Below are 14,180 nucleotides of genomic sequence, written 5' to 3'. Positions count from 1 at the left end.
ATAATCTACATGTTTTTGTTATTTTTGTCTGTTTTTCATTTTGATTTTGAGTTTATTTAAGACTGCTAGCTGGAACCGAAACAATGTTATCTGTATGTGGCTGACGCCTTGGCTCACAAGTTAAAAAAAAGAATACAGACTAAGATGCAGTTGGTTATGTGATTTGAAGTAATTACACTTTGCACGGAAATACTTGACATGCAAAAGGCAAGTTCTCTTAATCGTGGATGTCACGATATTGTTACATAAAAACATAAATACTGATATCACCTTGATAATACACATGTGATAATATCATGATTTGATCTCAGCTAATAAAATAAAAGCATCATTGAATACAGAGTGGGTTTTGTTGCTTACTTTCGACTTTGAGTATAATTGATTTTTTTTTTAAAAAGGAGACAAAAGACTCAAAAAACAAGGATAAATCAGGCAAGTTTTCAATTCATATCACGATAACATGTTGTAAAATATTACTCAATAATGTGAGGGCCTAACTGGAAGCAATGTTTATATATATGTATTCATACACACACATATTCTTAATGAGCAAATCAAAACTCAAAACAAAACATGGAGGAATTTCTATAATTAAACCATCCATTGCACCTCTGATAAGATTACAATAATTCTCCTCTTAAATTTAGATATTAATGAGGTCAAAGTGACTACTTGTATTGTAAACCAGCTGCTTCTCCTTCTAGACATTTCACCTCCCTCCATCCTTCACATCCCAGCAGACCATGAGCCAGACAAGCTGCTCACTGATTGGCTGAAAGAGCAGGGGGCAGACGCCGACACTATAGACAAGGTTGACTATGTGTGCTCTTTCAAACGTCCGTCTTCGGCCTCCTGCTGCTGTTCTATAACTGTGTTCTGGGGTTGTTAACTAACCGTGTGTTGTTGTTTCTGTGTGTTCCAGTTTGCAATGGAGGAATACACACTGACTGACATTCTTGATGACATTAGCAAAGACGACCTCCGCTGTCTACGTCTGCGGTATCCACACATCTTTGTTTTCTGTCTAAATAAAACCACATCAAGCTGCTGTTAGAGGCCGACATGAAAATACCCATAAGACTTGGTTTATTTGACTTCTCAATCAAAGATAACAAACTTTTCTTCTTTGTGGCTTGATATTTACCTGTAAATGGTCACTCATTTTCTGATTGCTTCAACCTCCACAAGGCATCAGGCTATTTGGGGACAAAACAAGTTGTTCCAAAAAGATTCTGACGTGATTTTATTAGTAACTGATGTTTTGAGCTGTAGATATCGTGGTTTGAAGCAGTTAAATCTATGATAAAGTGACTTTTTGGTGATTTAAAGTAATTACGAGTGATTTAACATGCCTGCCAAAGTATCTGAAACAGGTCTTCCACTGAAAAGTTCAACCTTTACCCTATTAAAGTGAGACTTCTGTTATTCCACCAGGGGTGGAGTCCTCTGCCGGATCTGGCGAGCCATCCAGCGACATAGAGAGAGAGAAAGGCTGACAAATGACAAATGCTCCAAAGATGACGCATGACTACAGCTTTAACTTGGATTTAGCAGGAAACATGCACACACTGACACATTACCAGCTCTGCATGGCCTTTTCTCCTTCCTCTGCCCGTCTCCACAGTGCCTTTTCATGTTGTAGCCTCTGTGTTTAATGAACAGGACTGACTGAGTCTATCCAGTCCTTACTGATCAGACCAAAGCGCGTTAGTGCGGGCACTACTGTATGTATCTTGATTTAAGCGTTTCTGTGTGCCACGATGTGTTTGTGTCTGAGATTTCTGAGTGTACGGCGATGTCTCAAAACCTAAAGAAGCAATACGCAAGGACTTAAAAACATCTGTGGTTTGATTAGAATATACACTCACCGGCCACTTTATTAGCTACACCTTGCTGGTAAAAGGTTGGACCCCCTTTTGTCTTCAGAACTGCCTTAATTCTTCGTGGCATACTTTCAACAAGGTGTTGGAAACATTCCTCAGAGATTTTACTCCATATTGACATGACAGCATCAGGCAGTTGCTGCAGATCTGTCGGCTGCACATCTATGATGTGAATCTCCCGTTCCACCACATCCCAAAGGTGCTCTGTTGGATTGAGATCTGGTGACTGTGGAGGCCATTGTCATGTTCAATAAACCAGTTTGAGATGATATGAGCTCTGACATGGTGCATTATCCTGCTGGAAGTAGCCATCAGAAAATGGGTGCACTGTGCTCATAAAGGGACGGATATATATCTATATATATAAATGTATATACAAGGGCTATCAAAATTAATGAATTAATTGTAAATATATATATATATATATATACACACACATCTATATATATGTTAACGTGTTAAATTTATAGAACATATTTATAGAACGTGCGCACGTTAATCTTGTGTAAAAAAACAAGTTTTGCGGGCTCTCAGAATTAACGCAACTTAATGCGTCAGTGGAAATTTCCTTTCCTTTCCGTTCCCTTTATGCCACTAATTCGACTGCAACTGAAATGGAGACTCGTCAGACCAGGCAGCGTTTTTCCAATCTTCTATTGCCCAACTTACTGGTGAGCCTGTGTGAGTTGTAGTCTCAGTTTCCTGCTGTCAGACAGGAGCGGCCCCCGGTGTGGTCTCCTGCTGCTGCAGCCCATCTTCTCCAAGGTTCCACCTGTTGTGCGTTCAGAGACGGTATTCAGCATTCCTTGGTTGGAGCGAGCGCTTATTTGAGTTCCTGTTGCCTTCCTGTCATCTGGAACCAGTCTGCCCATTCTCCTCTGACCTCTCACATCAACAAGGCATTTTCACTGGATATTTTCTCTTCTTTTGGACCCCAGAGATGGTTGTGGGTGAAAATCCCAGCAGATCAGCTGTTTCTGACATACTCAGACCAGCCCGTCTGGCACCAATAACCATGCCACGTTCAAAGTCACTGAAATCCCCGTTCTTCCTTGTTCTGATGCTCGGTTTGAACAGGTGTACCTAATAAAGTGGCCGCTGAGTATATATGAATATGAATTAAAAAAAAAAAGAAAAAAAAAATATATATATATACACACAATATACACACACACACACACACACATATATATGTGTTCCTCAAATCAGCAATCAAATACACCCTTAAATGTAATTACATTCAGTCAATCAGTTCTTAACATGACCAATTAGTGTAATTTATTGCTTATGACTCATTACAATTAGAATTCTTCCTATTATTTCATCCTACGGAGCCCAGAAGTGACCATTGAGGAAAAAAACATCTTTTTCAGGCCATGCTTTACTAAACTGAATGCACAGGATATAGTCTGTGTCACGCTTTGCGTTCGGAGGTAGATGATCAACACATATCAAAGCACCACCTCCTGACCAATTACAAAATAAAGGGCATCATTGAACCTCTGTCCTTTGATGATAGTGGCTGTGATTTGAATTCATTATTGATTTATGCCTCCACATTGCTGACTGGCTACTGTGCAGAAAAGAATGCCGACCATCAATGTTCTCTTTTTTCCTTTTTTTTTTTTTAATCAGCTTTCCTTCCTCTTTTGGCTGCAGCAGCAAGAAATAGGACAGCGATTGCTCATCTGATGATAACGCGACCTGTTTTGCACGAATGTGGACTTACCCAGAGGCGGAAAACTTTAGTCGACTAACCAAAATGATAACCAGCCTAGCAAGATGGATTAGTGGCCTGTGTTTTTTAAAACTGGATATTGGGTATGTTGCACGTAGTAAAGGCCGCAGGTCACAGAGGAACTGGAATAACATTGGTAATCTGGCATCGAGCGAAGGAAACTAGAAAATTTAGCGTAAATCAACGCATGATATGCAGGTGTGGAGCTACTTGACACCTGAATAAACAGAAGAAACACCCCCAAAACCCAGGAACAACACACTGTTTCAGTTATGTTTCCAGTATTTCATCTGCACGTTTTAGTTTGAGGATGTGCACACGATAAGTAAATGCACGCTGTCAGCAGAACAGCATGGAGGATCTTAAAGATTACTGATTAATCCCCCAAAAGGAAATATTGTGGCAGGATAAATTATGAAGGAAAAATAACTACATAAGTAACAACATTTTTAAAAATCCGCCTGCAAACTGGTAGAAAGGGACCAGAAACTGGTTTAAAGTGTAGCAGAGACAGAGATGCCCTGGAAATCTCCAGATATCTCAGCAAATGGTAAAAATAAAAGTACTTTTATAGCACTTTCTTGTCTAGTTTGTATTGTACAAGCCACATTCAACCATTCACACTCGTACAGCTCATCTAACTCTAAACAGTCTTACAAGCTGCTCAGTACTTTTTCCCCCAGATTTTGACCTTCCAGTTAGCAGACGACTGCTCTTTATGAGGTGCCACCAGGGACATAAATCAGAACTAGAAAGAGCTGTTCCTGCGAAACAGCTGTGAGAATGCATGAGCTGAATTACCATGCTAAAATATCTTAAGAAGCTAAAAAAAAGCTAAAACAGCTGAAGAAGCTAAAACTGAAGTAGCTGAAGAAGCTAAAGCTAAAGGAGCTGAAGAAGCTAAAGCTAAAGGAGCTGAAGAAGCTAAAGCTGAAGGAGCTGAAGAAGCTAAGAGCTAAAGGAGCTAAAGAAGCTAAAAGAAGCTAAAAGCTGAAGAAGCTAAAATAAGCTAAAACAGCTGAAGAAGCTAACAGCTGAAGGAGCTAAAGCTAAAACAGCTGAAGAAGCTAACAGCTGAAGGAGCTAAAGCTAAAACAGCTGAAGAAGCTAAAGCTAAAGGAGCTGAAGAAGCAAGGAGCTGAAGGAGCAAAAGAGTTAGAGTTAGAAGTTAGCTAAAGAAGCTAAAAAAGGCTAAAACAGCTAAAGAAGCTAAAAGAAGCTAAAAGCTGAAAGAGCTATGGAAGCTAAAAAAAGCTAAGAAGAAACAGGAGTTTGAAGTTGAAATGACATTTAAAAGATGAAAGTGTAATGATTTCGAGCTAGAAAGAGTTGAAATGGCTGAAAGTATGCTTAAATAGTTACAAAAAAACTTTTTTTAATTTTGAGCTGACATCCTGGGGATTGAACCCGGGCTACCTGCACGAAAGGCTGGTAGTGTTACCATTAAGCCAGTTCGTTGTATCAAATCGGAAGTGCATTTGACCTAATTAAAGACTACACAGACAGACACAGAGCTAGCTGCTGCAGCCGCTGGCAAATCTGACTGTCTTCAAACACGTTTTGTGAGAAAAGTTCAATAGCTAGAAAGATAATTTTAACACCGTTAGAAGCAGAAGGCTTAGAGGAACTTAGCAAAGTAGTTTTACATCTGTGGAGTCAACTATATTTAAATCGAAACAGGTTGAACACACACAACATATATGGAGAGATGAGACGGCCGCCCGCCGATCGCGGGAGAGAAATGACACCGAACACTGACTTCAAATACATCTTGTGAGAAAAGTTGAGCAGCTAGAAAAATAATTTTAACACCATTAGAAGCAGAAGGCTTAGAGGAACTTAGCAAAGTAGTTTTACATCTGTGGAGTCAACTATATTTAAATCCAAGCAGTTTGAAACACTTGAAGCTGATTCAAAAATGGCAGATTTCCTCAAAATTTGACAAGTTCTTCAAGCTTAAAGGCTCATAGTTCAAAATCTGTCCATGTGAGCTCTTTAAGAGTTACATTGGCTGAAAGAGGACAAGTTTTCCTACATTTTAAGGTATAATTTGTTTCTCTCAGTTAAACTGTATGAAAGTTATAGTAATTTGTTTGAAAAGTTGAAACTTATCAGCACTGCTGAATGTCTCACTCTAAAATCCAAGAAGGAGCTTCATTTTCCTATTTTTTAAACTGTCATATTTCAAAATTGGCTGAATATTTTTAAAAGATGAAACAATTGGTAACAGCTGAATGTCTTATGAACATTTTAAAATTTGAATGGTGTCTCTAGGTTAAAGTATGCTGAAGCAGTTACGATTTGAATAGATTTGAAGATTTTGAAGGATTTGAAAGCATTTGAAGATAAGGATTTGGAGAACTTAATTTTCATATTTTTGAAACTGTCATATTTCAAAATTGGCTGAATATTTTTAAAAGATGAAACAATTGGTAATAGCTGAATGTCTTATGAACATTTTAAAATTTGAATGGTGTCTCTAGCTGAAAGTATGCTGAACTAGTTAAGATTTGAAAGATTTGAAAGGATTTGAAAGGATTTGAAGAGATTTGAAAATTTAACATTAGTTTCAATGGGAAAAAAGTTGAACAAAAAGCTTAATATCTTAAAAAGTTGAAAAGTTACAAACACCAAAAGATATTCCCATCAAGAGCTGAATGAGCTGAACATTTTGATACCAAATTTGTTGAAATAGCTCAAAGTATGCTGAAGTAGTTGAATGCCGAAAAACGGCGGAATAATATGGAATAATAATAATAAAGGGAAACAGGAACTTAATAGTGAGAATGCTTCATGCATTCTCACAATTAACTTCCATATACACATGTGAAATTAAACTCTTCCACATACTATACTCAAAACCTTGCACAAACACTAGTGAAAAGCTCTCCCATAAACTAGTGAACACATTTACCTCTTATATAACCTACTCAAAAGCTCTCATACACACTACTGAAAAGCTTTCATATATACTAGTGAAAAGCTTTACCTTTCATATATACTAGTAAAAACCTCTCATATACACATGTCAAACCTCTCATACACATATGTCAAACCTCTCATACACACGTCAAATATTTGTGGATTTCAGTTGAAACGGAAGGCATTTCAATTGAAACAGGAAGGTGTTTTATTAAACCGGGAGTTGTAGTTTTAAACAGAAGTCATTCTGGTTAGCTTCGTGCATTTTGTGCAATCTCCTGCCGGTATTTTATGAAATAAAATAAACGACAATTGCTCAGCCACCCGCTGAATACCTCACACAAACAGCGGCATTACTCAACTTTATTTTGGCTTCGATGGAGACCCTGCAGCTGGCAAAGACATGCTGCGCTGGCAGGACGGAAAAAGAGATGCTAAGCGGCTATCCACCGAGTCCGGAGCTGGAGTTGAAGTGATCGGTTGCTGCCCAAGCCTTGTAGCATTTGACAGGGTCCTGATCGTCTCCGTTGTAGCTAAAATATTGTTGAGTAAAGGCTGATTTATGCTTCAGGCGCAAAGCCTCTGACGCTCGGACGCAGAGCCTCTGCGAGCGTCAAAATCTTGACCACTCCCCCACGCAGAGGCTCTGCGCGCGTTGTCGTGCACCTCAGAAAAATCCTGACTACACGTCGGACGCACGCAGACCACCAACGGAAGTGCGCAGACAAAAGCGGCTGTGATTGGTCCTCGGTGTGCCTTTCCGGTTGTCTGTGTGGCTTCCTCCTTTGCATTTTCGCCAACTCCAATAAAAGAAGCTGTTCTTCTTCGATGTCGAGCAACTCCAAATCCATCTTGCATACACTTTTTTTTTTTTTTTTTTGAAAGATAAACACTTCCGCCGGCGCCGCCAAAGTTCTCGTCACCGCCCACCGAAATTCTCGCGAGGGGAAACTGCTGTGCGTCCCGAGAAATTCCAGACCGAGGTTGCAGAACCATAACATGAAAAGTGGTTCGCGACCAGAGCAAAGCAACACGTCAAGACGATAGAGGCAGAACTATAATGCCGCTGTTTGTGTGAGGTATTCAGTGGGTGGCTGAGCAATTGTTGATTATTTTATTTCTTAAAATACCGGCAGGAGATTGCACAAAATGCACAAAGCTAACCAGAATGACTTCTGTTTAAAACTACAACTCCCGGTTTAATAAAACACCTTCCTGTTTCACTGAAATGCCTTCTGTTTCAACTGAAATCCACAAATATTTGACATATGTGTATCAGAGGTTTGACATATGTGTATGAGAGGTTTGACATGTGTATGAGAGGTTTTTACTATATGAAAGGTAAAGCTTTTCACTAGTATATATGAAAGCTTTTCAGTAGTGTGTATGAGAGCTTTTGAGTAGGTTATATAAGAGGTAAATGTGTTCACTAGTTTATGTGAGAGCTTTTCATAAGTGTTTGTGCAAGGTTTTGAGTATAGTATGTGGAAGAGTTTAATTTCACATGTGTTTATGGAAGTTAATTCTGATTTATGTCCCTGGTGACACCTCATAGCTCTCATTTACAAACTACAGCCATTCAAATGTTGTGTTTATAGCCCAAAGATTGAGCTGGAATCATTCCAGCAGCATCCAATGGTAGAATGTGTAAAGTAGAATCCTTCGAAGAAAAATCAAAAGAAGATGCACAGAATGACTAAACATGCCCAGAGCTGGAAACAAGCGGTTATTTTTTTCTGTTCATGCTCACTCGTGGACTCCGTGCGGTCCGTTTGTGCGTATGTAGCCCAGCTTAAAGAAAGCACAAAGAGAAATGACTTTTAAAAGAATTCCAACATCTTTCAGATTGATTAGACATCTGAGTTTAAAGAATTTGCAGATCACATGTCACTCAGATTTTGTGACTTTAAACAGGAAGGAGTTTTTCTAACCAACAGAAACTGTGCGGGGTCTTTTGTTGACAGTTTAGGAGCGTGTTGATCATGTCATTGGAGGTGAAGTACAGCAAAAAGCCAACTTTTATCAAGTACTTTGACCGCCTGTTAGTGTTTATGCATTTGGCAGACATTTTTATCCAAAGCGACTTACACTCATATCCCAGGTAGGGTGTGGGGGGGGGGGTCTTGCCGAAGAACCCCCAGTGGAGGTAGTACCTTTCATGCAGGGGTGTTATGAACATCTGGTTACACATCTCTGGTTTTATGTTTTAATGCCTGTTATTTTATTTTTTTTAGCTGTGACTACTTTCTTCTGCCCTGTGTGTAACTTATTCATTTTTATTTTTTATTTTTATTCCAACTGTCTTATGTTGTCATTTTTGTGCTTTGCAACTGCAATAAACTTGAAAATTGTGAAAGCGTTGGCCGATTCCCTCTCAGGGGTTAGCGATCAAATATTCATCCGCATCCTTTTGGTGGACCGAAAAAAGAAGATAGATGATAGATTGACCGGTATCGTGTTTATCTTATTCTCAGTTAAGGGCAGAGAGATGCTCCTTGGTCATATTCAGCCTTTTAAAGATGTCACTCCCATAACAGTGAAAAAGAAATCTAACCTGCATTCCTTTCATTTATTTCTGTACCTTTCGCCTTCATACCTTCCTAAAACCTGTCTACCTTTTATCACTATGTGACACCAACCACGGCTGTGTGGATTTAATCATCCCTACGACTATGTGCAGGCTGCTAAGCTGTTCCCAGTCATTAATACTTCTGTGATTCTGTGGTTTTGCACCAACATTGCAGAAAATGCTTACTTTACAGGGTAGATATTTGTGTTTATGATGTCTTCCTCTAGCCCAGTAAAAGTAATCTTTTCCCAAAGAGCGCAAATGTTACAAGACCAAAGGCAAATCCATGGTTTCCATGTTCATGTATGCATAAAGCTGCATTATTTTCATTAGCTCAAAGTTGACTTATTACAAGTTTAGTTTTGTTTAATTTTCTGGTAAACGGGGCATATTATAAGCAAAAAGCTGGCAAATATGTTTTTTTTTTTGCCTCTCTGGGAAATGTGCAACCTTGGAATAGTACATAACACCAGGGATGAAAGCCCTCATCATCTTCCATTTTATGTACCAGATAAATAAAGGGAAAGAGTTGAGCTTGACCGGCCATAAACCTCCTGTGATGTTCTATATTCCTGCCTCAGAACAGTCAGCCTCAGACAATGTTTTCTGCCTCAAACAAATGTTTTACCTGAAAGTGGTCTTAAAAGCAGAAAATGATAACCCAAAGTTCAACGAATGGGATAAAAGTACTTCTGTTGGTGACGACAGTTTGAGAACGCTTGCTTTAACGAAACGTTTTGAACCCCGTTGATCCTGCACATCCACTCTGAGAGACTGAGCTCATTAATCCACCTTATCTCTGCATTTCATCACATTAAAGTTACTCTTCAGGTTCTTCTAAAACATTGCTATTGAATTTAGGTCAGGGCTTTTAACTTAGCCAGCCTTTTATTCTTCTTTAATCACTCTTTGATGGATCAATTTATGTGCTTTGGGTCTTTGTCTTGATTCACGACCCCCTTTCCAAGTTAGTGATTTGGGTGTGTATGAGTATCCCAGTAGGATTCATTTGGACCGTTTGGACCATTTGGATCTTTGATGCACATTTCGATTTTCTTTTTCTTCTTCAGCTATCTAAATAGGGTTGGTTAAGTAAGATTCAACAATTATGAAGCAAACATATCAGGTTTCAGAAGTAATTTGTGGAGCCGCCTTGCTGAAAGAGCTGAAAGAAAAGAAAAATCACCAACTAGAGTTTGTAGAAGAGGCAAAATAACTTAATGTTTTTCTACTCATGAAAAAAAATAACCCCCCTGATTACACCTTGGGGCTGCACAGTGGTGTGGTGGTTAACACCGTTGCCTCACAGCAAGAAGGTTCCAGGTTCAACTCCCAGCTGGGGCCTTTCTGTGTGGAGTTTGCATGTTCGTGTATGTGTGGGTTCTCTCTGGGTACTCTGGCTTCCTCCCACTGTCCAAAAACATGCATGTTAGGTTAATTGGTGTCTCTGAAATTGTCCTTAGGTGTCAGCGTGTGTGTAGTCATTTGTCTCTGTGTGGCCCTGTGATTGACTGGCAGCCTATCCAGGGTGTACCCCACCTTTCACCCAAGGACTGCTGGGATAGGCTCCAGCCCCCCCACGACCCGACCAACAGATTCAGTGGGAATAGAAAATGGATGGATGATTACTTTTTGGGGAATGCTTTGGTCAAGTGAGGAAGTAACCATTCATGCCTTTAGAAAAGCTGTCTGGATTTGACTCTTAACTTCAAACATCATCATCATCAAAACAAACCGCAAAGTTGTTTTTCCAACGCCTGGAAAGTCATTGCAGGTGCTGGAAAAAACACAATTAGCACTGTGTCATTAGCTCAATGACCCCACAATGCACATAAAGCTTGGCAGAAATTCCTTGTTGGACTGGAAAGCTGAGAAAATCTTTGATGTTGAGTGACATCGTGTAGCTGGTGTAGCTGGCTCACATTAACAACCTAAGGCACAGAGGTCAGCGCTTTTAACGTCACTGTTCTGCATGTTTGCTTTGGCACATTCAGTCTGGAAAAGATAACGTTGAGACCGCAGATGTTTGTTTGAGGAAATGAAGTGAAAGCATCAGCTGACAGCGCTGTTTGTGCTTGTCCTTATGCATCTTCAATCGCTATTTAGTATAAAAACACTGATGGATTGGAAAGAACCTTCGCTTACCCTGTTTTATTATCTTTGCTAGTTTTACAAAAGCTTTCCTCCATCTAATATTGCATGAACTGGGAGTTTGTGGTGTTAAAACCCCTTCAAACATTTTAATGCACATGCAGAAACAATGTATCTCTGGAACAGTCTTCCAGAAAATGTGAGACAGGCTTCAACTCTGACAATGTTTAAATCCAGGCTGAAAACAGTTCTATTTAGCTGTGCATATGACACCTGAAAGTATTTTATCTGCACTCTTCACTTTTAAATTAATTAATTAATTGATTATCTTTTATCTTTTATGTTTTTTTTTTTTTAATGATTTTATTGCGTTCTTGTGGTTTTATGTAGCTGTAAAGCACTTTGAATTACCTTACAAATAAAATTGCCTTGCCTTGCCTTGCCTATTGGACAGATAAAACTGAACAATATGAGCCAGGGTAATCTGAGTGTTGTAGCAAAGAAAGTTACGTGGCGATGTGTCTGATTATTTAGCAGTTAGTCTGCTTACCTTATCGTGAAAAGAGTCTTTAAACTTCCAGATCCAGTAAAATATGTTGAGTAGAAAAGTTATTATTGATTTTTGACCATGAGCAGGAAATTGAGCTGTTTTTGCTTTGATATGTGGATGTTTAAACCAAAGAGTTACAGTGCTTTACACAGCTGTACATCTGCTGAAGTGGATTCTGTTCTCTAAATCATTCACTGTGATATTAAGCTAAATGAAGTGGCTGTTGGCCAGAGCCTTGAATAAATCAATATTTCTGTGAGACTCCCAGCAAATTAATCATTCTGATTACCTGTAAATCTGCACTTTTTTTTCTTCCAACCGTTATTAATCTAGCAAACGCTTGCACATTTGCCCGGTGATGTTTGTCCGTATTTAGAGCTGTCAGGTTGAGACACGTATCACTGCCCAAAGGCAAGTTCTTTGTGCGTGACGAATAGTTTTGTTAAGGCTTATTGTGTTTCAAGCCTCGTCTCTATAGCTCTGGCAAAGAACCTGCAGTGCCTGAACTCAGTCTGATGAGGCAAGACATTTTATTTATACAAATGTAGTTCAGCACACAGCATCCAAGCCTCTTTTTAGGAAAACTCAAACTCGGTGTTTGTAAAACCTCTTAAACCCAAAGTTTAGCTTTGTAAACAACATAACGTGAGGAATAAAATATACTTACAAGTGGATAGAAATTACAAGTAATTGAATATTTTAAAGCTGATTGAATTAAAATGGTGTATTACAATGAAAACGGAGCCACGCTTGATACCCAGCCTTAACAATCATACTTTATCACTTACATGTCTGTTGTTTATCCATTATGAAAAGGGCGAACAGAGGTAGAAATACATTAAGATTAGATTTCATTCACACTCTAGGAAAATCCAAGTGAAAGGGATCATGATACATCTATAAAACAAAGACAGAAAGAGGGTCAAGAAAGGACAAAACAAGAAACATAATCCTACTCGGCTTTAATGGCTTTAATAGTTCTCTGATCTCCTGCCGGGGACGCGACACCATCCTTCCTTATTTTTAAGAAGAGAGTTCACAACAAAGACTTTGAATCGAGATATGCAGCAGCTTTTATCTGCCACACAAACAAGCTTGTGTAATTGAAGTACATTGGCTTTTTAAACCAAGGTTTCTGGCATCCAACTTTTTAATATTTCACATCATTGTGGCCGTTGGCTCGCAGCGTGTCTGGAGCTCATTTTACAACAGATGTATGTCTTTGGTACAGTCATGCCAACAGCTCGCTCCCTTTGATTCATGATGTATTATTTTGTGTGTGTATGTTTTCCTTCCCAAAAAACAGATCCAAGTAAGATAAGATAGCGGCCTCATTATGTCAGACGAGAATCTGATACTCTCTGCATGGTAATGTGTTGGGAGGTGAAGGTGGAGTGAGCATTATTCAAGGTCTTCAGCGTAAGGGCATGAATGGCTTCACATTACTTCTTCTCCTACATAGTGACAAGTGTGTGTTGAGCTGGCTTCTTTCAATGGTAGAAATTCTTTCCGTTAACAGAATTTTTTTTTTTTCATTTCCTGAAGCCTGCCACTATTTAAAGCTCAGTAACTTTATGTCACCTTATTCAAGGTATTATAAGCTTCTCTTCATCTTTGGAATCTCTTAAAAAGCTGTAAGTCATACCTGCATTCCACTTTCAGTTTTTTTTCTGAGCCGTCACTTACGTTGTGGAATGTTTTTATTCATTTGAATGTTTTAATACGACCGTGGTGGAAATTTTTAGTAAGGCACAGAGTCAGTTATTTTCTGAGGAGATGGGATGCTTTTAATAATATCTTGCAAGAGAGAACAACACAGTACAGAGTACAGAGCTGCTCTGACCACTGGGGCAAAAACAATTCAGGTATAATGCAGATTATTGTGTAATCGCTCCTTTGATATAGTTAAGTGTTTTTATCCATTTTTCCTCCCTTCCTGCAGCTAAGGCTGCCTTGACACCGTACCATCTTCCCTACTATCCTCCTTAAAGTTGTTTAATCATATTGTTTAATCGAGGTTATTACAGGTTATACACAGTAACACTCAATACAATGCATAAATGAATTAATTTTCCCTTACAACGACACTTCATGTATTCAATATAAATCCTTGGGAGTTACAACATGAGAGCTCCACATGCATGACATCTTTATCTTAAAACAATACTATGTAACATTTCTAACTTAAAATAACAGCTTGAAAAAAATTGTGCGTCTAGAATGAGTTTTAATATTACGATTGGCCTGTCTCCTATGCCCTTTGGGGGTCTGAGTTGGAAAAACTGCGCTATGAAACTTTGCTGGACCGGCCCGGGAGCTGAGCGGAAGTACTTCGACTTGCTTTCTGGCACACCTACCGCAAAAACAAATAGACCCCTCTCACGCTCCCAGGTACATTTGATTACTCTTACCTTCTCGGTCGACATA

At 39.1% G+C, this 14,180-nt stretch overlaps 1 protein-coding gene across 2 annotated transcripts in view; it reads left to right on the top strand.

Moving 5' to 3' along the window:
- Window positions 1-2,309, top strand: part of map3k15 (mitogen-activated protein kinase kinase kinase 15) — a 40,488-nt gene extending 38,179 nt beyond the window's left edge. For both annotated transcript variants that reach the window (XM_075452912.1, XM_075452911.1), the window contains 3 exons: window positions 705-811; window positions 923-999; window positions 1,435-2,309. In XM_075452912.1, the coding sequence (XP_075309027.1) occupies window positions 705-811; window positions 923-999; window positions 1,435-1,528 (278 nt within the window). In that variant the 3' untranslated portion in view covers window positions 1,529-2,309. The remainder of the gene's footprint in view (window positions 1-704; window positions 812-922; window positions 1,000-1,434) is intronic.
- The last annotated feature ends 11,871 nt before the right edge of the window (window positions 2,310-14,180 follow it).

The sequence above is a fragment of the Odontesthes bonariensis genome, chromosome 20 (genome assembly GCF_027942865.1).
Source record: "Odontesthes bonariensis isolate fOdoBon6 chromosome 20, fOdoBon6.hap1, whole genome shotgun sequence".
Lineage (NCBI taxonomy): Eukaryota > Metazoa > Chordata > Actinopteri > Atheriniformes > Atherinopsidae > Odontesthes > Odontesthes bonariensis.
This window is presented reverse-complemented; position numbering and strand designations above follow the sequence as displayed.